At 37.7% G+C, this 25,650-nt stretch overlaps 1 protein-coding gene across 1 annotated transcript in view; it reads right to left on the bottom strand.

The window, feature by feature from the left end:
- The window catches only part of LOC126336852 (UBX domain-containing protein 11-like), a 261,607-nt gene that overhangs the window by 40,243 nt on the left and 195,714 nt on the right, over positions 1–25,650 (bottom strand). Inside the window, exon 5 of the mRNA XM_050000946.1 lies at positions 18,479–18,561. Coding sequence (XP_049856903.1) covers positions 18,479–18,561 — 83 coding nt within the window. The remainder of the gene's footprint in view (positions 1–18,478; positions 18,562–25,650) is intronic.

The following is a 25,650-nucleotide window of genomic DNA, read 5'->3' as shown; positions in this document are numbered from 1 at the left end:
AAAGATAAAATACATTTTCCATGGAATCAAATCCTTTAAACACATGAGATGGCATCAAATCATCATACAAATTATTTGAATCACAGTGCAAGTTCATATTAAAATCAATAACAAATTTGAAGTTTGTCCAAACTGTTCTTATATCTAAAGCACTGACAGTCTAATGATTAAATGAAATCCAAACAGTAGTTTTGCTGTTTCATTAGGTGTTACAATATGTGATAATTAAGTAATTTTCAGCAAATTACGTGACACTTTCTATGCTTTCATGTAAAATTCAAATAAATTTTAAGCTGTGAGAAAAAACTTGCATGTATCAAATGAGCAGTCAAAGGATTCACACATTACACTCAGTCTTAAATGATAGCATGGTTTTTTTTTTTAACACAGCTGCAGTCCCAATAATTACCAGCAGTCTCAATAATTACCATCTGGGACTGGAGGACAAGCAAACTGAACAACTCTGTACAAGTGCTAAAGTAATATAACTAGACATACATATAAAAGTAATAACAGTACATTTCTTCATCCTTTGTATATAAGGATTATCACATATTTTATTAGGTGTAGACATCAGAAATTTAAGATTTGTACTTTAAGTTAACTTTCAGCAAATACTGAATGTTTACCTGCCCAACATAATACACAATGTATCTGAAAAGTTGTTAAGGAAGAACATAAGACTTTTTAACAACAGTTCAAATCATAACTATAGTAGAAATCCTTGTAACACATTGTTGGAAATGGCAGTTCACTTGTGCTTTAACAGTATTGATTCACTACTGTTTTGTTTTTAGGTTTTGCCTCACACCTTATAAATCATTATTCAAATGAGATGTTGATGACAAGTATTGCAGCAGAGATGACACAACAAACTAGTTTTCAGAATACATCTTTCTTTCCCCAGAGGATTATCAGTTTTCACACACCCTCCTGACAGGTTAAAAGTGTGTTTTGTTAGGACACAAATCTACACTGTTTCATAGAACTCATATTGAATTTGGAGGGGTGCATCAGATACAGACAGACTAAAGCAGTGATGTGGGTAACGACACAGGCCTAAAAAGACTGTGAAGCAAGACGTTCATCCACAAAATGGTTGTGAGGCTCCTTCACAACTGATGGAAATGGAGTAACAGATGTGTTAAGGTACAAGGCTTGGAATACTTTTTGGCATTCGTTTGTGTCATACATTTTGTAACTAATTTCTTTATGAATTTTCTTTATGTGCAGTCTGCATCTGGTACATATGGTGCCCGGCCTTTGTTTCCCTAAATTAGTATGCCCTGTCATGGGCTATTTTCTACAGTACTGGAGTATGTTTAGTGACTTTTCTCTGTGAAATAATAATACTCTGTATTTTGTCAAACAAACAAATGAAATCAATAAATGAAAACCAGTAAAAAATTCTTAGCGAAGCAATCTCTTTATCAAATCCACTCACTTCAGTGAACGTTTCAAAGAGTATCCATGACTTTTTGGCTTCCAGTTCTTTAATTTGTTGGACGATGGATCCCTTCCATCTTGCTCTCTCGGCTTCTTCATCTTCTTCATATTGCTTCCACTTTAAAGCCCCACTATACCGATCTTGAGCATTGTGATAGTTCAGAATCTTTTTCTTGTTAACTTCAATCTTGAAGACACTGTCAGCTGATTTCAGGTCATCATATACTTGATGTTTGGCTACCAGTGATTCAGTTTCTTGGTTACTAATGGAAAAACACTGCTCTACAAAAGTTTGGCCATGACTCAGAATGATATCCTTTTAAAATAAGCTATACGAATGCTGACAGCTGGTATCACCATCCAATAAGTCTCTCCAAAAGTGATCAGTTCTCATCTCAGTCCTCCTGTAGTATGCACAGAGATCCAAAAATATCACCTCACCAAGAATATGCATGAATTCTTTCTCAACTTTATTACAGTCCTTTGCACTTATCCAATTCAGTGCACAACATTCAAGGTTCTATCCTTGTTAGTTATTGGGCTATTTTTTATCACAACTGGATCAGAAAAGCTTATGCATCTACAAATGCTGTACTTTAAAGGGGATTTTCGAAGGAGGTTTAAGCACATTTCGATCAGAAAGTCTCTGCACTCAATCCTGAAAGTTAAAATAACCTTGGTAGGTATCTACATCTACATCAATACTCTACTAATCACTCTTAAGTTCCTGGAAGAGAGGATTTTCAAACCACTCTCAACAGTGCATGGAAAAATGAACACCTACATCTTCCCAAGCAAGCTCTAATTTCCCTTATTTTATTATGATGACCGTTTCTCCCTTTGTGGGTTGGTGTCAACAAAATATTTTCACATCTGGAGGAGAAAGTAACTGACTGAAATTTCATGGGAAGATTCTGCTGCAACGAAAAACGCCTTTGTTTTCATGATGTGTATCCCAAATACTGTATCATGTTCATGGCACTATCTCCCCTATTGTGTGATAATACAAAACATGCAGCTCTTCATTGAACTATCTTGATGTACTCCTTTAATCCTATCTGCTTAGGATCCCAGACTGTACAGCATTACTCCACAAGAGGATGGACAATTCAAAGGTAGTGTAGTCACTTTTACTTTGCTGAGCTCAGACCGTACAGCATCACCTAAGTTCATATCTATTGCAGGAATAAGACCAGCTCTATTACACACGGATTTCACAGCAGATAATACTTCAGCCTTGACAACTAACGACATCAAATCAGCAAAGAGAGGTGCCACACCACACATTGGAATTTCCTTACGGAGAGCGTGACCAGCCCCGAAACAAAGCTGGGGGGATTTAGCTGGCAGCAGAGGATCTTTGAGGTACTTTAACATCATTCCACAGCCCCAAAACAAAGCTGGGGAGGGGGGGGAGGGATTTAGCTGGCAGCAGAGGATCTTCAAGGTACTTCAACATCATTCCACAGCCCAGAAACAAAGCTGGGGAGGGATTTAGTTGGCAGCAGAGGATCTTCGAGGTACTTCAACATCATTCCCCAGCTGTAAGTATCTATTTAATCTTGTGCTCCTTTACTTTGTCTGCATAAGCCTTTAAAAAAAGGGGGGATGATTTTTACACCTCAGCTGGCAGTGTTTTTTTTTTTTTTTTTTTTTTTTAGGAAAGGGCAGATTTTACACATTTATTAAATCTTTAATAATCAGCTGTTCTTGCAGCTACATTCTTCAACATATTGTAAATCGATCTCAGAAAAGGTACGACATTCCATTTAGTCTTTAAGACTGCATTCTCAAAACTCTGATGATTTGTATGAAGATGACAAGATCCCATATAAATAGATGTTGATGCATTGTCCCCATGAATGTTCTTCAGATCAAGACGCAAATCCTTCAAGATGTCCAACTGACATTGGGCCCACCCACTGATACCTGCAGCATGTTGGTAAGTTCAGATCAGAAGTTTCTATCTTCAAACCATCCAACATATTTTCAGCAGTGGTATGGCTTAAAATGCAGATGAAAAATTGTGCATTTTAGAGCAATGTCCCGCCCCCCCCCCCCCCCCTCTCACACTTTTTTTTTTCCCCTGCTCACCCACCTCATTAAGGTCCTTATCACATAAGATTACAAATGGAACATCCCCTTCAAGACCTTTGAGAATATTTTTCCTAAAGCTAACCCATGGAAAATACTGTGTGATGTCTTGGTCAGCACAATCTGCTTCTTACTAGCTACATTATTGTTAGGGAACATGACCAAAAACAAAACAGTCTGTTTTTCTGTAGTAGAAAAGGACACATGATTTTCGACAGTCTGCAAAGTCCATAATATTTCTGCCCTTGTAACATCTCCCTGAATAAAGGTACTTTCAAATACGATTGTTAGCCGATGCAGCAATTGTGGCAGTGGTGGAGGTGATAATATGACTGTTAGTTGATGCAGCATTAGTGGCAGTGATGGAAGTGTCACCAGGCTGCAATAGTTCGTAGGTGGACAAATCAACCGTCAATTGCAAGCTTCCCGATTCACCAGTCACTGTGATCTTATCAAGCAGAAAGGGAGCATCTTCATTGTGCCTAGTTATCTCACCAGGCAACAGGGAGTGTGATCAGGATGTACCAGCGCCCTGAAAACAATCAAATGTCGAAATAAGATGATGACATAACCCTGGTAATACTAAATACTTGTCAACCTTTAAAATCCAAAAATCAGGAGATGTAGTTGATCAAAAGTCATGGCTTATTTTCAGCATAGTCCCAAGACAACTGATGTGAGTCTTTTCCTGTGATGTCAAAAAGCTGTACAATAGCTATAAAAATATAAATAAAAACTCTGGAACTAATCAATGTGTTAATTCTATACCCGTTATCTTTAGTACTAGGTTGGGACGTTTTTTGACTATTTCTCCTATGATTACAACAGTTTTTCATTTTGGACAGCTGTATTTTTTCACTGTATTGCTATACGATATTTTCCTGAACAGGTCACTCACATTGACAGAGAAATTAATTGGCAAATTTAAATAATTATGTAAATAATTCTAACACCAAATTCCATTTTTTTATTTGTCACGAACTTAACATTTTCTCAGTGTCTTGAAACATCATTTTTTTCAGCATGTGAAATACAAAATTCTTATCTGTATGGTTTGAAAAGTGGCAAGTGACCATCAATAAAGGAAAGTGTGATGTCATCCACCACATGAGTACTAAAAGAAATCTGTCAAATTTTGGTTAGAAGATAAATTGCATAATTCTCAAGGCTTCAATTAAACAAAATATCTAGGAATTACAATTACAAGCAACTTTAATTGGAAAGATCACATAGATAATGTGTGGGGAAGGTGAACCAGAGACTGCACTTTGTTGGCAGAACATTTAGAAGATGCAGTAAATCCATTAAAGAGTCTGCCTACACTACACTTTTCTGCAATTTGCTAGAGTACTGGTGCACAGTATGGGATCCTCATCAGATAGGATTGATGGAGAACATAAAAAAGTCCAAAGAAGGGAAGCTCATTTTGTACTATTTCAATATAATAGGGGAGATTATGAAATTTCAATTCCAGCTTTCTTCTCCAAATGAGGAAGAATTTTAACTCCCACCTACACAGGGAGAAAGTATTATCATAATAAAATAAATCAGGGAGTGAATGGAGAGAGTCAGGTGTTCATTTTTCCTGCACTCTATTTGATATGGAAGGTAAAGAAATAATCTGAAAACAGTACAACGAATTATCTGTCAGGCAGTTAAGTGTGAACTGCAGGATAGTCATGTAGATAAAGATTATAAATTGCAAACAACAGATCTGTCCTTGTCATAATAATGCACGGATATTGTTGCAGTATTGTTCCAAGAAAACAAAATGAAAGTGTTTGAGGTTGGCTGATTTCAGAAATGTTGAAATGATTGTATTGGTTGCAACACTGTAATATATTATTGTTATTCATAATAATTTGGTCACACTAATGCCTGCTGATTCCTCAATTACAATGTTATACATGCTGTCACCGACATCTTGCCAAAAATCTTGCACAAAACAAGGCCTTGTTTTATAACTGCATTATGCTTTGTTCTATGTATTTGAAGTTTCCTGACAATATCATTGTCTGAGTTTGCTCATTTACAGCCACTTAAGTGACCCTCGATATGATCTCACAATGGCAAAAAATGCATGTGAACCCTCAGCTTGATTCACTTCTAAAGATTCTTTCATGGTACTGAAAGGTATTTTTGTTTCCAGTGCAGCAGCAGTCTTGTGCTTTTTCGTGCCACTATGGCTTATATGTCGATATAAGATGCTGACAAAGTAATACGACCCAATTTGCAAGATGTCCTTGTATCATTGCTGAAAATTTGAAATGAAGTTTCAGAAAATAATTCTTCATTTGTGTGATGGCATTTTCCACTGTTGCTTTATAATAACTGAAGGTATTTGAAATCCATCTCTGGAGATTCATATAAGAAACAATAGTGTCTTTATACTGTCAATGATTACTTGAGATGATGTGAATGCATAGAAATATGTAAAAATTAGCAACTGTGTCATTAAGTGGTTTAAAAATGCATCTTGTTATAATATTCATGAATTCCGATTGTGACAATTATAAATTTGTGTACCTATTGTATATACTCATGTTGACAACATCCATACAATCCTGATTGTCTACGGATGGATAAATAAATAAATAAATAAAATAAAAAATCAGGAAATACCTAAAAAGTAAAAAAAAAATAAATAAATAAAAACCTTACAAGCAGATGGTATATCCTCATGACTTCAGAAATAACCTCAGAAAAACATAGTAGGCCTCTTGAAAAAAGTGTATAAGGTGGGGAAGAGTTGTGTAAACCAAAACGACAGGGTAGAGAAAAATTGTGTCACAAAAATTTAACCCTGGATAGCAGATGCCATTAGGAACCAAAATTACTAATATTGTGTAGGTTGACAATGTACTATTTTTAAACTATGGAAACTTGGCACTGCACGCTCCGATTGGCCATGGGATTGCCCAGCTGCCGTTCATCAATTTACAGGCAGCGCAACGGTTGTCAGTTCACACATACAAACGTCCCTCACCCCATCACTGCCCCAGTTTGATTCACACATATGTCTAATATGTCTTGCTGATTGCCTCCATCTCATCCATCTCACATCGGAAGCATGCACATGTAAGCTTTGCTTCAGGACACTCGCATCACCTGCCATTTAGTCATATAGTAGGCAAAGCGGCACAGTATTTGTTTGAAGAACAATGAGATGTGGTTTTTGTGTATGGACTAGTCAACGGTAAGTGCATGCCCAGCAAGATCCCACCCACACTTGCAAACATTTACAGCAATTCATCAGTGACTAGGCGAAACAGGCTCCTTAGCAGGATATCGTGGTGATGCTGGAAGACCTTGAACATGACGGGATGCTTCATTTGAAGAGACTGCTCTCGAGCACTTCGAGGAAGCACCTACGACAAGTACTCAAACGGTTGGACATGACATGAGCGTCACTCATCGGTTAGTCTGGGATGTTTTGAGGGATGACGGCCAGCATTCATTTAGTTTCCGCCCTGTCCAAGGCCTAAAACCTGTGATGGACTATGAACACAGGCTAGGGTTTTGCTGGTGGTTTCTGCGATGTGTTGCACGAGATGCCGACTACCCCTCCCCCCCAATTGTGTTGTTTACTGACGAGTAAACCTTCCATCGGGATGGCCTCTACAACACTCAAAACATTCATTACTGGCCAAGGGGAAATCCTCGCATTACGTACGTCCACGAACACCAGGAATGACTTTCGCTCAACATTCGGACAGACATTGTGGGTGACCATCTGATTGGGCAGGTCTGTCTACCTCCTCGACTTACTGGGACAAATTAACTTCACTTTTTGCATGAAATTCTACCCAGCCTGATGGAAGATGTTCTCCTGTACGTATGGCTACACATGTGTTTGCAGCATGATGGGGCACCCGCACATAACAGACATGCTGTGTACGGATATTTAAATGAACACTTCGATGGGAGTAATTGGCAGAGGTGCCCATAGGACATGGTGCCGGTGATCACCAGACCTCACACCACGGGACTTTTTCACCTACCCGGGCATGAGCCACCCAGAAACGAAGAGGAATTAATGAGTTGCATTCAACATCAGTGCAATTCCAGGAATCTTAGAGGGTTCGGCAAAACACCATTTAACGTTACCAAGCTTGTGTTGGATCAGAGCGTTGCCAGTTTGAGCACCTGCTTTAAGTAACCACTATCCTAGCTACACAATTTGTAAAAGACTTTCTGTGTGCAAACTAATAGCCATTGAAGGGTTTGTTCCTGGTATATCTTATCATGAAACTACAGTGTATGTGTTGGGACCCTGGTGGATTCTCCCCCAGGCCCCAGAGTGGAAGTCTGGCATGCTACCAATGAGTGTGCGGGCTGCCTTGGATACATTGTGACCTCTGGCAGGCAAAGCATTCACGGTCATGCATTGTCCAGAGCATCCAGGCAATCCCGCAGCCAATCAGAATGTGTCGCACCAAATATCCTTAGTTTAAAAATTGTATGTTTTCGACCTACACAACATTAGTAATTTTGGTTCCTACTCACTTCAGCTATCCAGGGTTAAAATTTCGTGACACAATTTTTCTCTACCCTGTATATGTGACCACCAACAAAATTTTGGTTCAACTACATTCATTATTGTCGGTTATTAACCACTGTTTTATGTCTATTATTTTACAGGCATTGTGTGATTTTTCTTTTGAGAAATATATGACTACATAGCATACAAATCGCCACAATTTTCTTCTTCTTATCATCCATACTTTCTAATACATGAACTACTATCAAAGTGCAAAAATGTGCTAGAATAAATAAAATGTCTATAAAATGCCACTTTGTACAATGTGTTTGCAGTGAGACAGTTGCAATTCCTGAAATCCTTCCCCTGCGGCCTGGCGAGGAGTGCCACTTTCCTGGGTTCATGGGTAAACCATGAAGATCCACTGCATTATGCCACACACAAACAGACACAGCATGCAGACAGATTGGTGATACTAGAGCTGATGGGCTGGGCTTGCACATTAGTGGGGAACTGTGGACTTCAGATCAGCAGTCCCAATCCATTAGAGATATCCTCAGAAATGGCCTGCAGTTTTGGCCCACTGCTGAAATCCTCTGTGTGGCCAGCTAGTCACGAGTCACAGAGAACATGTTGAAGAAATGAGACTGCATTGATCAATCCATACAATAGATAACTTGTGCAAATACTTTGAGAATCAATAAAAATGAGGATACATAGCAACTCACTGTATAGATGATCACTGAGCTGCAGACAGGCAAGCACAAAAGACAATCACACGCTCACAGCTAAATTTTCAGCCACAGCCTTTGTCAGAAAATGAGAGCACACACACAATCACTCAGACACAACTCGTGCCCCCATGACTTCCATCTCTGGCCACTGTGTCTATAGTCTCTGAGAATCAGATTCAAACAAACCACTCCTCATGCCTCCCTGTCTCTCGTCAGCAGCTACTAGGCTAGCAGCAAGAAGTGGTGGCAGCACTGACTGTAATCTAGGGGAGTAGTAAGAAGTGGAGACGCAGTAGGAATGAGGGAATAGGAAAGTAGCACACGTAGTACTCAGCTGTGCCCAGCCAGCAACAATGCACAACATGTCAGTAAACAAACCATTTCATATACTGAGACAAAAAAAGAGATTTTTCTAGTGTTTTTTCTCTGATTTCCCTGACATGTTTCAAATTCCCTGATATTCTCCGATTTCCAGAACTTATGGAAAACCTGTGACTGCACCTAGCTGCTCTACCCTCTCTCCACCTCTTCCCTGTATTTGCCCACAAACAGAGCGTTACCATCCCCCATCAGTATGCTGCTCTCCCTTCCCTTCCTTACTCCAGCCCCCTTGTTACCCCCAACACCCCGACTGCTTCTTTCATTTTGCGCAGTTGCTCACAGTCTGGCCTCGGCAGCAAGAGAAGTGATCATGTGTGTATGAGCTGCATTTGCATGAATGTGTGTGTCTATGTTGTCTATTTCAGTAGAATGCCTTCTGGCGAAAGGCTTATGTGTTTAGTAGCCTTCTTGTTGTGCCTGTCTGCGACTCAACATCTCTGCTATACGGTGACTAGCGATCTACTCTTTCCATAATACAGTCATTATTAAATCACTTAATAAAAGCAAGTCTTCTGGTCCACACTGTATAACAATTAGGTTCCTTTCAGAGTATACTGATGCAATAGCTCCATACTTAACAATCACATACAACCGTTCGCTTGACGAAAGACCCATACCCAAAGACTGAAAATTGCACAGGTCACACCAATATTCAAGAAAAGTAGTAGGAGTAATCCACTAAATTACAGCCCCATATCATTAACATTGATATGCAGCAGAATTTTGGAAAATATATTGTGTTCGAACATTATGAATTACCTTGAAGAAAGCGTTCTGTTGACACACCGTCAACACGGATTTAGAAAACATCGTTCTTGTGAAACGCAACTAGCTCTTTCCATGTATGAAGTGCTGAGTGCTATTGACAAGGGATTTCAAATTGATTCCCTGTTTTTGGATTTCCTGAAGGCTTTCGACATTGTACCACACAAGTGGCTTGTAGTGAAATTGCATGCCTATGGAATATAATTTCAGTTATGTGACTGGATTCATGATTTCCTTCCAGAGAGGTCACAGTTGACAGTAACTGACAGAAAGTCATCGAATAAAACAAAAGTGATTTCTCGTGTTCCCTAAGGTATAGTTATATGCCCTTTCCTGTTCTTTATCTATATAAACGATTTGAGAGACAAACTGAGTAGCTGTCTTAGGTTATTTGCAGATGACACTGTCATTTATCGACTAGCAAAGTCACCTGAAGATCAAAACAAATTGCAAAATGATTTGAAAAAGATATCTGTATGGTATGAAAATTGGCAATTGACCCTAAATAAAGAAAAGTGTGAGGTCATCCACATGAGTGCTAGGAGAAAGTGGTTAAACTTCGATTACACGATAAATCAGTCAAACTTAAAATACGTAAATTCAACTAAATACCGAGGAATTAAAATTACAAACAACTTAAATTGGAAGGAACACAGAAAATGTTGAGGGGAAGGCTAATCAAAACCTGCTTTTTATTGTCAAGGCATTTAGGAAATGTAACAGCTGTACTAAGGAGACTGCCTGCACTATGCTCGTCCGCCCTCTTTTAGAATAGATGATTGGATGTTTGTGTTGTCCTCATCATTACATCATCATTCATGAATGTGGCAAGTTTGGACTGAGGCAAAGGTTGGGAATTTGTATGGGCTCTGATACTCTTGTAGTTGAGCGCCCAATGAACCAAAAATCATAATCATCTTTTAGAATACAGCTGCACAGTGTGGGATCCTTACCAGATGGGATTGATGAAGCACATCAAAAAAGTTCAAACAAGGGCAGGATGTTTTGTATTATAGCGAAATACGGGAGAGAGTGTCACTGAAATTATACTGGATTTGGGACTGACATCATTAAAGCAAAGCATTTCCGGTTGTGGAGGAATCTTCTCACGAAATTCCTGTAACCAATGTTTTCCTCCGAATGTGAAAATATTTTGTTGATGCCGACCTACATAGGGAAAAATGATCACCATGATAAAATCAGGGATATCAGACCTCATACGGAAAGATACAAGTCTCCATTCTTTCCATGCACTTTAATGTGATTTGCAGAATAACCATACAGATGTAGATTACATGATGGATAATCCATTGTTTGAATATTATGATCACATTCAAATCCCCAAACAATTTAACGTAGGAGACAGAGTATTATTACACAATGAAAGTGTGAGAAGAAGGTAATGGAAGAAATTAATCATGCGCCTATAGAAATCCCTTTTATGATGTTAGGACCCAAGGACCATATGTAGTACTCTAATTAGCAGATAAGAAGTCACAGTGGTGTACACAAACAGATTGATTACAGCAGTGTACTCAGACTGAAGGATTTATTTTATGACTTCTGCAATATAAGGAGCGAAAGGCAAAATTCTTTTCTAAAATCAATGAAAGTGGGCATTATATATTGAAATGTTATGAGTATAGTGGAGGGAGACATTGTGATTGGTTCACAGACACATGCTGAACCCCAGTCAGTTTGAATCCATTGCTTAACCCTGACAGCACTGGCAAATGGGAGAAGAGGACATAAAAAGGAGAGTGTCAGTTGAAAATGTAAAATTAGAGGTTCAGACATTAAGATATTAAAAATAATCTCTTTAACTTTACAGATGGCCCCACAAATTATGCTGATGGAAGCCGTTTTGGTAAGTCGGTGGACAACAGCAGCACCAATCCAGGATAAGCAGGACACCTATCGGATGCAAGAATTTCACATAACCCCAGGAGTATATTACAGTGACGAACAGAAAATGTACATCACCAACATACTGTGGAAAATTGTAGCGTACATCAGTTTAGGGAAGCTGGAAGAAAAGTTGACAAGATCATCAAGAGAAATGGTCCCAGATAGCAGAGCTAGGCACTATCGGAGTATATTTCACAAAGGAAATGGTGGAATTGCAAAAAGAAAAGCCACAAGAATCACAGGTATTAATTAAGCAGCTGGCACTTCATATTGTGAATTGTGTTTTATTCACCTCATGACGCACATTTGCAATCCATTTGGTTTGTGTACAGGATACATGTCAAAAATTTATAATACAGTTACAATGATTTTCACATTAATAAATAATTGCACTACAATAAATAATAACACTACACAGATATTCCTTGGAATATGTAACAGGTTGTATCCAGCTCAGATTTCCAGTTTGTGCTGCATGGATTCATTCACTGAGTAATAACACTTCAGTGTCAGTACCTCATATAGCTCTCTTTTAAGTAAACCTAAATTCATCTGCATTAACTTGTTCCCTTCTAATTTATTACAAACTTTCATTCCCACATATTGAGGTCCCTAGGCACACAATCTGAGGTGGTGGGTGCAGATCATAGCTTTTCTTTGTTTCTAGTATCATGTGAATGGACAAAATGGTTTCCCTCAAATAAGTCCTAGTGATCTCATATATGTATAAGGATGGAGTTAATATTTTAAGTTTTCTAAATAATGGTCGACACGGCACTTAGTGATTTGCAGTGCACATATTTTGGATGATTTTTCCCCGTATTTTTAATATCCACACTATGTTTGTCGAGTTACTCCAAAAAACAATACCATACGTAATAATGGATTCGAAGTAGCTTGTATATGCTACTTTTCGTGTGTCCATGTCAGCTGCAGTTGATAATATTTGCACTGCAAATGCAAAGCTGTTCAGTTTGCTTGCCAGGTATTCAATGTGTGCCAGCCAACTCAAATTTTTATCTACATTTAAATCTAATAATTTGACAGAGTCAACTTCTTCTATATTTTGGTTGTTACCTTAATATGCTCACATTTTGAATGTTTGGTTTTGAACTCTATCACATGAGTCTTAGATATGTTTAGATTCAACCCATTTAGCAGAAACCAAGTTTCTAAGGTACTGAGGGTATTAAGCACAAATTTGGGAATTTTTTCCAGATCCTGTTCTTCAACTAAGACAGAAGTATCATGTGCACACAAACTGATGGGCAGCTGATATTCAATTGTAAGTCATTAACACAGAAGAGAAAGAGGACTGGGCCTAGTATGGAGCCTTGTGCAACACCCTGAGATTTTTTTTTCAGTCAGAAAAATAATATGCTCCATTTTAAGAGATGCTAATTCTCTTCACATCACTGAAGTTCTAAAAATTCAGAAGAAAGTGATAAGGGCAATGAGCAATTCTGGTAGATTAGAGCACTGCCGGCCACTGTTCATTCAGCTGAAAATACTAACAGTTATTAATCTTTATATATACACCTCAGCATTGTATGCAAAAAACAATATAGCAGATTTCGAAATGAGAGAAAACATACACCACCATAATACCAGAGGTAAAACAAAATTAGACATACCTAGGCACAGGCTGACAAGAACAGGAAATGCCCATCTAATCAATAGTATAAAAATATTTAATAAACTTCCATTTTCTTCTCGGTCGGCTCACATAAGTAGCTTCAGGAGCAAGCTACTAAAATGGTTACTAATCAATCCTTTTTACAATATAACAGAATTTATGAATATAAAATCAATTGACATTAATTTTTAAGTATTTCATTATGTGATGTCACTGAATGTATTTATCTTATGTTATGGTGTATGTTAGCATCTATGGGTACTATTTGCAATGTTCATTTAGCTTTAAGATATTATTCAAGGAAAGTGTTATATTATATCCATGTAAATTGCCTATTCCACCTCAGGTGGTCAATGGTGAATAAAGAATATGAATATGAATATGCTTTCTGTTGGATAAGTAGGATTTAAGCCATTGTAGGGCACTGCCACTAATGCCATACTTTTCAAGATTATAAACAAACAATACATTGTTTACAGAATCAAACGCCTTTGTGAGATTGCAGAAAATTGCTGCCACCTTATTTCTCTTTTCTAATGATGTCCTTATCTTCTCAATGAAGCTGTTTACTGCATCTATGGTGTTTTCCCCCTGCTGAAAACCAAAGTGGTAGCCAGACAAAGCTAGGCGAGAAGGCTACATTCTCTCTCACACTCTGAGACAAAATATTTCCATCAGTTTGTTCTTTAACAATACAATGAAATGAGTGTGTCTGTAAAGAAGGCTGCCTCAAAATAACATGTACATCGCAACAGAAATTCCACACAAAGATAACAAAAAAGTACTGTACTACCAAAATATATGTTATGGAAGCCAAGTTTTCCAATAGTTAATTTGGCAGTTGAAATATGCTATCCCGGCTGAAGACCACAGTTGAAATATGGTCACTATTTTTATTTACTTAAATTTGGCATATTTCGTGACAGTACCTTTTCCGTAAAATGTTTACAAGGCGATAATTGTCTTGGCTTCAGTTGTCTAGTGGAAGTATGATTCCACTATGCAGTTTTGTTGGCTGCAGAAATGTCCTGGTTCAATGCGTTTGCCTCATTTTTTGGTGCTTCAAATACCATTTCTTCAAATGTGGATTCTTCTTGAAGCTTATATAGAAAATATAGTAACAGAATTCATTTTTTTTATTATTCACTTCCAAATTATTATGACGGCGACCTGCACATTGTTCAACCGTCAACACGTACCACGAGTTCACTGCTGACTGCCGACTGACTACAGTCAAAGACGTCTCCAACATCAAAGACATTTTACACGACACACAAGCTTCCACTTGTAATCAGTCTCTTTGATATTCTTCATCACATTTACTAATAGTAATCAATATGCTTTCACTCTCAGAAATATAAGTAAATTAAAAAAGATAAGGCAAAGTACAATAAAAAAAATTTCTGACAAAAAATATAAGAAAACATTTACAACTTGGTATCGACAAATCCGGTAGAAAATAACACATCTCCCAGATCCATTACACAGTGGTGTACTTGAAGATATTGTATGGGCAGAGTTTGAGCATTCAGGGATACCACATAGTACTTTTTTTTACCTTGTATACAATATTTATATTAAGTTCCAAGGATTGCTTTGTTTATTTAGCAGTAAAAAACAAGTTTATTTTGCATCGTGCTCTACAAATCTGCGTAGGACAAAGTTGAGAATATAATGTCCTGCAACTAAGAAACAGGCCACATGTCATTCCTCTCACTACAACATTCAAAGTACCTTCACAATACATATATTCACTTATGAAATTTGTTATTAATAAAGCATTCCAATTCAAAAAGAACAGAAAATTACATAGCTACAACACTAGAAAAAGGGTGATATTCACCATTTTGGGTTAAATCTAACATTGGCACAGAAAGCGATGAATTATGATGCCACGGAAGTCAAAGCCTGACAATAGCCAACCAGCATTTAAAAACAAACTAAAGGAATTTCTGAATAGGAACTACTTCTACTCAATAGATGATATTTTAGATATGAAGCAGTAATGCAAGAAAAGAAAAATTAATTAATTGGAATTACATTATGTAAAAAAAGCATATGTTATACTGACATGTTTCATACCATTACACAATGTTGTATTCATGATTTATGGAACAATTGTTAATGTAATGTAGTTAACTATCCACTCAAATAATCATTTTTAGATCAACAAACAATTTTGCACTACATTATAAGAGGAGTCCGACATGTTGCAACATCTCCTCTGTAACAGGATTGGTAGGACTGAACACACTAGCTTCTGTGCAGAGCCCATTTGTTTCACATTATCCTACATTAAAAATGTGTATTGGTTTAGAACTGGGCAATCTGGCAATCTAGGAGAAAGGTATATTTCTTGCCATTCACATATCACAATAACTGGATGGAGATGATTCTGGAAGACAATTGGTGAGTGAATAGGAGTCCTGTCATTTCGAAGTGGTACAACTGTGGCACAAGTACCTGTAATCATGGCATTTCATGTAGGTGAGAAATTACAAATACCATATTCCAGTTAGGTGACCCTGGAGTCATCATTCAAGCACATGCTTTACTAAGTGGCATTGCCTATGGAATGTTGTGTAACATGTTATTTAACCACAGGTAATAGCATCAAAAGGAAAATTCACTTATAAAATCTGTAAAATTGGAATGGGATAAAATGCCTGACCAGTATTTACCTTCAGGATGCAAAATTCCAAATACAACCAATAGATGCAATAAAACCACAAAAACTATCTCTGGTGGCCAGAGAAAGTGGTCATGTGTGTGTGAGTTGTGTCTGCATAAATGTGTGTGTGTTATCTATTTCAGAAGAAGACCTTTTGGTCGAAAGCTTACTTGTTTAAGTCTTTTTATTATGCCTCTCTGCCACTCAATCTCCATTATATGATGAGTTACAACCTAGCCTTTTATATATTGTAATTGAAAGTTTCAGTTCACAAACTGTATTGTTCTCTATTTTACAGACATACTTGCAAATGGTAAAACATTTTAGTGCAGGGAATGAATGATTCACTGACATACAAGTACTTATACTAATGATTCAGAGGTGTCAGTGATTGTTGATTAGACTAACACATAATTCTTGTACCATGCAGGCGTCTAGGGGGACTTTTTGGATTATTCCAAATACGTACATCATCATGGGAATTTTAATTTATAAATAATATCTGAAAACCAAATTTCTTTACATTCTTCATTTATTGGTAATTCCACTTTCCACATTTTCTCTACAAATTGAGATAATTCTGATTGTTCACAACTGAACTGCAAATAACTTTAACAAAACTGACTTTAACAATTACTACTACTAAACTACAAATACTTCCTCAACAACAATTCTTCATAAAGACTTAACATTAGCCCTTATACGAAATCTTGAAAATTCATGGTACTTACGGTAATGCCCATTGCACCCCCCCTCAGATTGAGTTATAAGTTGGCACAGTGGATAGGCCTTGAAAACCTGAACACAGATCAGTCGAGAAAACAGGAAGAAGTTGTGTGGAACTACAAAAAAAATAAGCAAAATATATGAACTGAGTAGTTCATGCACGAGATAGGCAACATCAAGGACAGTCTGGGCTCAGTTATTTTCACACCATTATTATCTGCCCGTCTGTCCACCCAATGCGAGGTAACTGTGCTGTAGTATGGGGACGCTACACCTAAACAAACATCGAAACACATGGCGTCAGTCGACTACATCACATGGAAGAGAGAGTATTCCTGCTAACAAGGTTCCCTGGCTGGCAGTTGACTGTTCGCTACTTTGGACGAGAGTGCATTAAATACATGAGATGTATTCTATGGACAATACAAATCCAGAAAATGTAGCGGACGGACGGACAGATAGATAATAATAGTCTGAAAATAAAATATTAAACTTTTCAGTCAAGGGAAGACTTGAACCAAGGACCTCTTGCTCCACAGCTGCTCACTAACCACAAGACCACAGCACTCCTGAGCTCATACCATCCTTGGTGTTGTATCCTGCCCATGGACTACTCAGTTTCTATATTTTGCTTATTTTTTTCATAGTTCCACACAACTTCTTCCTGTTTTCTCGATTTATCTGTGTTCACTTTTTCAAGGCCTGTACACTGTGCCAACTTATAACTAAATCTGAGGTGGGTGTGATGGGGAGGTTCCCTTGTTAATATCTTAGGTAAGATACAACAGAGAATAACTTGTACACGGTTATTTATATGTGACAGCATGCTCACCAAAAACTAAAAATTTATTTTAAACAAAATGTTATTAATTCAACTACCTACAATAATGGTAACTCCAATGACAAATATATATGAGAGAGAAGATTTCAGTTTGGACTGAAGAGTGGAATGTGAAAACTGTTTACATTATGAATAACTGGATGTGTCGTATAAGTCTTAACAAAAATTCTATTAAAGTATTTTCCACTGTAAACTGTTTCAAATGTTGTTACATAGTGATTAGTGTAAGTTGAAAATTATGGCATGACCATAAAAATATAACTACATAATAAAATTACAGTGCATCATGATGTTTAGGAATCTTAGTATGTTACATTATACTTTAGACTTCGAATTTGAGTGACCACCCCATGTTTTGCTACCTTCACAAAACTATCCCTCTTTCCTCTCTGAGCAGGGATCTAATGGAATGCAAGCTATGATAGTTTTGTCTACTGTTACATGTGCCTGTTGACAGTACTTGGATTTTTGCCTCCTAAAGGCAAGTACAGGTTAGCCTTTCTGCTTCATTGTAATTTTACAGCTCATAATATTTTTAACCAAGGGCAGCCCTGCTCCAAGCGAAGTGGTTTTTCTGATAATGAGTAGGAGCCTTAGCACATCAGATGCAACAATAAACAAATAAATTAATAAAAGTAAAATAACTATTATATATATGTGGTCTTTAAATTTCCTTACACCCAAACAAAAATCTTAGTGTTCCAACTACGTTTTGGTAAAGAAATACTTGAAAATTTATCTGTGTTAACGACTTAATAAAAATGTTAGGTCCATAGTATAGCATTAGGAAACTCACTGAGTGTCTGGTTCTGGGATGTTTTCTGGTGATTTGTGTGATTCACCACCAATCCACATCAGTCCATAATCAGCAAGAAAACTCTGGAAGAAATTCATTATAAATCATCATATCACAGTTCCTTCTTGTACTCACCATTATATCTAATAGGGAAGCAGATTAATAATATTACATATATAATCTGAAAAAAACCTTCATTAATTCACTCGTTGCAGTCACATAGGTATTAAGCTGTAAATCATGTAGAAATGTTATGAGAAGTGAAATGAAAAAACTCAGAGACTTACATATTCAAATTTATTATCTCAAAGTACTTTTATCTAATTAGAGATAATATAAGCAGGACCCTTTTTGCAAAAGTTTGAACTGGCACTGAAAATACTGCTTTACACTTCCACATGCCTTCAGTTACTATGTCTTCTTTATCCTCTATTTTTAACTTGCATATATCTGTATCAACAAACATAATCTGCACGCAACTGTACAATGCATGGCAGGGGACACTTCATGCCAATATTGATTTTCTGTCCTCTTCCAGTTGTGTACCGAGTATGGGAGAAACGATTGTCTATATGCCTCCATATGCACTCTAATCTCTCCTTATCTTATTTTCACACTATAGAATAATGGCTGCACAGTCTTCTCTGAATACAGACATTCTGTATTTACTCAACAGGATTTTCTGAGAACTGCATCATTTTTTCAAGGATTCCCTTTTAAGTTCCTTAAGCATTTCTGACAGGCTGTCACACGGGCAATATTTGACCAGTTATGATACTAGCAGTGTGTCTCTGAATTTGTTTGATGTCCACTGTCATGCCTCTTTGATAAGGACTTCAAATACTGGAAGAATAGTCTACAATTGGTTCACTCTCGCATTTTGTATGCGATTTCTTTACAGATACACTGCCACTTTCCCAGAACCCTTCTAACAAATCTAAGTCTTCCACTTGACTTACCTTATATTAGCATGTGATAGCCCCATTTCATATCACTTCAAGATGTTTATCAACAGCCTTGTAAATGCACACTCTTGGGTTCTTTCTCTTTGTTATACATAAGAGCTTACATTTATCTATATTTATTCTGACTAAATCTTTCTGTATCTCCTTATCATCGTCTACATATGCATATAGGTGGTGCCTGATAAACTTAAGGTTTGTCTGCAGTGTGTCTGGTTATGACCTTTTAACAGCCTTGAACAAAAATCCTTAATTTCTTACACAAGAGCAAGTCTGTTTCCCTTCATGTCTGAACACAGTATCTTCTTCGCAGTTGTGCAGTATTTCCTTGCAGTACATGTATGTGCTCCAGGGCATCTTCATAATGTATCATGGCTCAGGATGGCAAACAGCTTTCCAAGTTCACTGTGTAGCACTCTGGTCAGCAACAATATAGCTTAAGGCAACACCTTGTAAGCAGTTTATCTGTCTTAGCTATTAAATGACCACAAAATAAATATAGGACTACCTGGATAGCAGGCCTTCATGAATCATTGATCATGTGTGAATAAACATTATGTGACTATGTTGAAACATTATGTGACTATGTTGGGCAGATTGGAATAAGCTTAGTACTGACAGCAACATAATATTATTACTTAAAAAATATTACTCCAGTAAAACTTGCTCAAACTAGCACATGTAGAATTCAGAAATCTGCCCAGACCATACAAGTATTTCAGTCCGACGCATTCAGTGCACGTTCATATGCTGATATCTTGTATAAAGCGGAACATGCCTAATGCAGAAATGGAAAACAAATCTGAGAACATACTTAATAATTCATTGTGTAATAGGAAAAGAGCCTATACAGTACTACTGCATTACAATTCATTAGCTATTCATGACTCTACAAGGATGTTACTTTTAACACCTCTGTTAAGCAGCACAAAACCAAGAAAACAGGTCCAGTGCAGTGCAGCACTGCTGGTGTGAACCTAAAACCACACCACTCTGTGCAACAACGAATAAGTTACACTAAGTGTCGGTACAGTACCTCAAAGGATACGATTTGTTTGTCAGTACTCTGTTTGTTGGCTTTCTCATTTTCCTCATTACTAATGCACGCCAGCGCATACAGGAACATTGTTGCCCGTCTACTAACACCCTACTGCAATGTGTGCAGTGAAAGAGGTAGGTATTTTTCCGTTAAACAATGGTTTTACCCTACAAGTTCATTATTTTCTGCCAGTTTCAGTTGACTAGTAGCACTTTAAGAGATACAGCAACATGATATCAAACAAACAGTATGTGTTATTAACACTTAATGAAAAGATTAATATAATTGAGGCAAGTGAGAAAGACAAACTCTCTGTGCGCAGAATTGTGTTGCATTTCAAACACATATTTATGAGACTTTAAGAAACAAGGATAAGATTCAGGACAAATGGATGAAAGGGAATTGGCAGATTAAAAGAAAGACGAAGAAGACTGGAAATGAAGAAATTAACAAAATAGTGTGGGAAGGTTCGTTAACTGGGTCAGCAAAAAATGTACGTTTATCTGGATCCATGTTGCAGAGGGAGGCTCTGTAAGCCACTACAGAGCTTGGAATTATGGAATTTAAGGCATTCAGAGGATGGGTGGACAGTTTTGCAGCTAGGCATAACATTGTGTGGAATGAAGTGTGTGGGGAAGTTAAAGATGTGCAGGAAAGTGTAGTAACAGAGTGGAAGACCATACTGTCCAACTTAATTGTGAAGTATGATCCTAAAGACATGTTCAATGCTGATGAAACTGGACTGTTTTATTGCACACTGCCTTCAAAATTGCTAGCAATTCGAGGTGAAAAATGCACCGGCAGAAAAATGTCCAAGGAAAGACTCACTGTACTGCTATATGGAAACATGTTAGGTGAAATGGAGAGGTGATTGGAAAGGTGTCAAAACTTCTTGTTTCATAAAAATAGACATCAGTAAGCTTCCAGTCACATGGTGAAACAATAAAAAGGCATGATGGTGAGTGATGTTACGGAAGAATGGCTGGGCTCTTACAATGCCAAAATGAAAAAAGGAAATCACCAAGTTCTCCTTTTCTTAGACAATGCAACCTGTTACCCGAAAGTAATGTTACTGAATGTGAAATTGGCTTGGTTCCCTCCAGCTTCAACTAGCCTCACAGAACCCATGGACCAGGGGGTTATTCAAACATTCAAGTGTCATTATAGATCATTAATGGTGCAATCTCTTATTCTTAGTTTTGAAGAAGCTGAATGTGCGTTTCCTCTTGAATGGTCAGCTTCTGTCCTGGATGCAGTAAATTGGCTGGCTTAGCAGTACAGGAAATAAAACCCAAAACTGTCACCAACAGCTTCAAGATGCTTCTGAGGCCATCAGCTTTCAAGAAAATGCAACAGCAATTGCTGAATTAATGAATATGTGAAACATTTCATGTAGTGCAGATGATTACATTTGAAGTGATGACTTTCTGTCAACTCACTCCACTTTCACTTCAGCATCAGATTTAATAGAAATCCACAACACAGAGGATGATGAAGAAGAAACAAAGGAAGAAGAAGAGAAGCATAATGATGTCCCTAGAAAAATAGATAAGGTTGAAGAAGCAACTGCATGCATAAACGATGTTATGCAATTTGCACCTCACACAAATTCTCCCAACTTGTTGGAACTATTGTATGGTGCAAAAAATGCCTAGAAAAACAGTTTTGAACACATTGAAACAAGTCTCCCTCCTTGATATGTAGCAAAAAAGTGAAATGTAAAGCAAATAAACATGGGGATAATATGCATGTACATAAAATAATAAACAAACTTAAATTTTGAGTAATAATATAGAAATTCTGTGTTATTTATCAATGAGTGTAATAGTCCAGTGTTCTATTGTCCAATATACAGTAAATGTACATCCACTGTGCTGGAGTGAATGTACGTACAGTATATGCACAATTACAAATTTTTAATGTACTTTTGTGCATTATACCTGACAAGATTTTACATAGCCCAGTGAGTTTCAAGTAATCCAGAAACTTATCCAATTTGGAAAATTATTTTAGTCCCAGGCAATTCTGTTTTGTGCAAGTTTACTGTACTTAAAAACTATTACTTAAGAATTCTAATTGTATGAATACTATATTTATTGAGCACACTGTTTACATAAATTCTAATTGTTGATACACACATTGCTCAATCTCTAACACAGTTCTGCTTTTGCTCTGGGATAATCTATAACTTTCAAATGATGACCTGAGGTTTTATTCCTCCTCTCTCCTGACCCTGACAGTTTTAATGCTTTTTTGTCTGTGCTGCAGTTCTGTAATCAAATGCTCTACTTTAACCAACAGTTAGCTTTAGAAATATAGTATTTTCTGTAATCTACAGCTACAACTCCCCTTACCTCTTTGCTCACATGTATTAATTATAATTAATCACTTAATTTAATACTTCACAAAACTGACTGCCTACGTTTCCTCATGCCTGCATACTTGATACACAACCATTCATGACACACAAACCATATGCAATGTTTTGTGCAAGAGCTGGTCAGCATATCTGGTTAAATAGTTAACTTTTGCCAATGGTAGTGCACTCATTCCACTTATCTCCACTTCTCCGCTACTACTAAGGAAAGGGATGAGCACACCAGTGGCCAGAGCAAATGGAAAAGTCACTATTTGAAGACAGCAGGTGCAGAGTTACAAGATATTATACCCTGAACAGTTATCAATAAATAAAAGTAAAAACAGTCATGCTCATTTCATGAGAAGGAGAAAATGAACTTCCACATTTTATGTGTCACATAGAGCACCATTTTCTCTGACAATACGGTTTTATTTGTAATCTGGATATTATTGTGTTTAGATATGGTAAAATGATGTGGCTCAGTGTGTAGGTGCCAGATTTCAGATCCAAAGGTCTGGAATTCAATTCTAAGTCAACACCGGGAATTTTATTTCTGTCACCTATAACACCTTGCCTCTGACAAGTATTTGTTAATCTGAAAAATGCCAAGACAAATGATGGCATGGAGTCCACATGAAACTTGATAAGTCTGTTCTGTAGTTCCACCACCATTTTTGGAGAATTACTGTGGCAGCATAGCTGCACAGGATATGGATATGCCGGTTACAGCAACAGGGATGTTTATGCACTGCAAGATAGATCAGGTCAGGCACTGGAAATCTTCCAGCAGTGGTAAGACTGGGTGGTTACAGGATGGCTCAAGCAGTTTTTTTTTCCACTGACAGGTAGCAGAAATCTTGTCAGGTACGTGAGCAGAACTGGTACATTAGCACAAAAAATTGGAAGAGGTATTCGCAGCCTAACAGAACTATAGTGACAAGAAGGCTACACCATAGGTCAGCTAGTGCCCACCATGAGCCCAGTCAGCTACCACTGTCAAACCCTCTTCTAATACCTCGCCCTTCTTCTTGAGCTTGGTGCATCTCCACTGGTCCAAGCTCACTCCTACCCATGAGTTGTGATCAGGATGGTACAGCCACTAACCCTTCTACATTGGCGCGAGTGCCGTAGCACCTCACACCGTCACTTGCATGAGGCTAGATTTCCCACCAAGAGGTTGTCGTCTTCTACCAAAGTTCTGGCCATCTTCCACACAGCTGATGCCTCCCACAAACAGCTCCAGCACAACTAACTAGCTGCCCAACAGTCATCAGCATTCTGGTGACCAAGTGAGGTGGCACAATGGTTAGCATACTGGACTCACACTCGGGAGGATGACAGTTCAAACCCGCTCTGGCCAACTTGATTAAGGTTTTCCATGATTTCCCTAAATCTCCACTGGTCCACACCAGTTGGTGACAGAAGACAACACCAATCTGTGGATGAAGAAGATGACTCGATTACTACAGGGTTGCAGTTTTGTCAACATATGGAGGGGATATAATTGAAAATCAATGAGACTTTTGCCAAATGTGTAGCTGTATTGGTAAGTTCAGTAGTCGCAGACAATGTTCTTTGAGTGTGTAAATAGGAATGTTAGTTTTGTAATATGTGTTATCACAAGCAAGGGGTATATATCATTCTGTAGAAGTATATAAGGTGGTGACAATGTGTAGCAATTCAGGAGGTGAAGCTGAGGTTTATCAACGAATGGTCATGGTTTTCAGGGTGTGAGTAGTAATTAAGGGCAGTCACTCAGGCAGAGTAACTAACTTATGGTAAAAGATATTATGATATATTATGATAACCTTATCGTTAAGTGTCTTTGTCATGTTTTGCTGGCTTACTTTTCCCATAACCTTTCAACAGTTTTGTCCTCTTAGTAAACAAAATCTATTTATATTCTATTAAATATAAAGCCAGTTTTATACATCATTCATTATTATGAATTTAAATGTATTACTCCTGTGCATTAAAAGATACCAGTAGATTTTAAACAATTTTCTTCTCTGCATTTATAATTATGCTGAAGCACTTACAAATATGATAATTACTCATGATTTTTGTATGCAATTGTTTCCAACACTGGTGATCTTTAAATGAGGTTCATTCAAATGAAACATGGTCAGTCCATCTATCTTTGCCTTACACGAAAGGTGGCACCACATAACTGCAGGTATCATGGCACCATCTATTGGTAGAGAGACTGATGCATGTGCACCGTTTGATGTTGCATAGCGCCAGTGTGGTTTCACGCCAAAGAGAAGGTGGTCACACAAATTATCGTCCACTACTGAACATGCAGGTGAGTAAGCAGGAACAATGAGAAGTGATTCAATTTTTGGCGGCAGAGGGAGTTGGAGGCCGTAAAATGTATCGACAGATGAAGGCTGTGTATGGTGAGTACAGTCTGAGTCATTCAAGTGTTGTGGAATGGTGCAAACGATTCCTTGAGGGTCACGAGTTACTGGAGGATGATTCTTGTCCTGGACAGGCTCATCATGTCATCACACCGGAAATTGTTGCAGAAGTAAATGCTTTAGGCTTGGGCAACTACAGAATCACCATGGACAAGATCCATCAGTTACTGGGTATTAGCATAGGGACAACCCACACCATAATGAATCAACACTTGAACTTTCGAAAAATCTGTGCACAGTGGGTTCCCCACCAACTGAGTGCCGAACAGTGCAATACTCGAGTGGTGCTGTCTCTGAGTCATCTACATCACTATCATGAGGAGGAATATGGCTTTTTGTCGTGTATTGTGACAGGTGATGAAACATGGTGTCACCTTTTTGAACTGGAAAGC

The sequence above is a fragment of the Schistocerca gregaria genome, chromosome 1 (assembly GCF_023897955.1).
Source record: "Schistocerca gregaria isolate iqSchGreg1 chromosome 1, iqSchGreg1.2, whole genome shotgun sequence".
NCBI classification, from domain to species: Eukaryota; Metazoa; Arthropoda; class Insecta; order Orthoptera; family Acrididae; genus Schistocerca; species Schistocerca gregaria.
The sequence above is the reverse complement of the archived record's forward strand: the minus strand, read 5'-3'. Positions and strand labels throughout refer to the sequence as shown.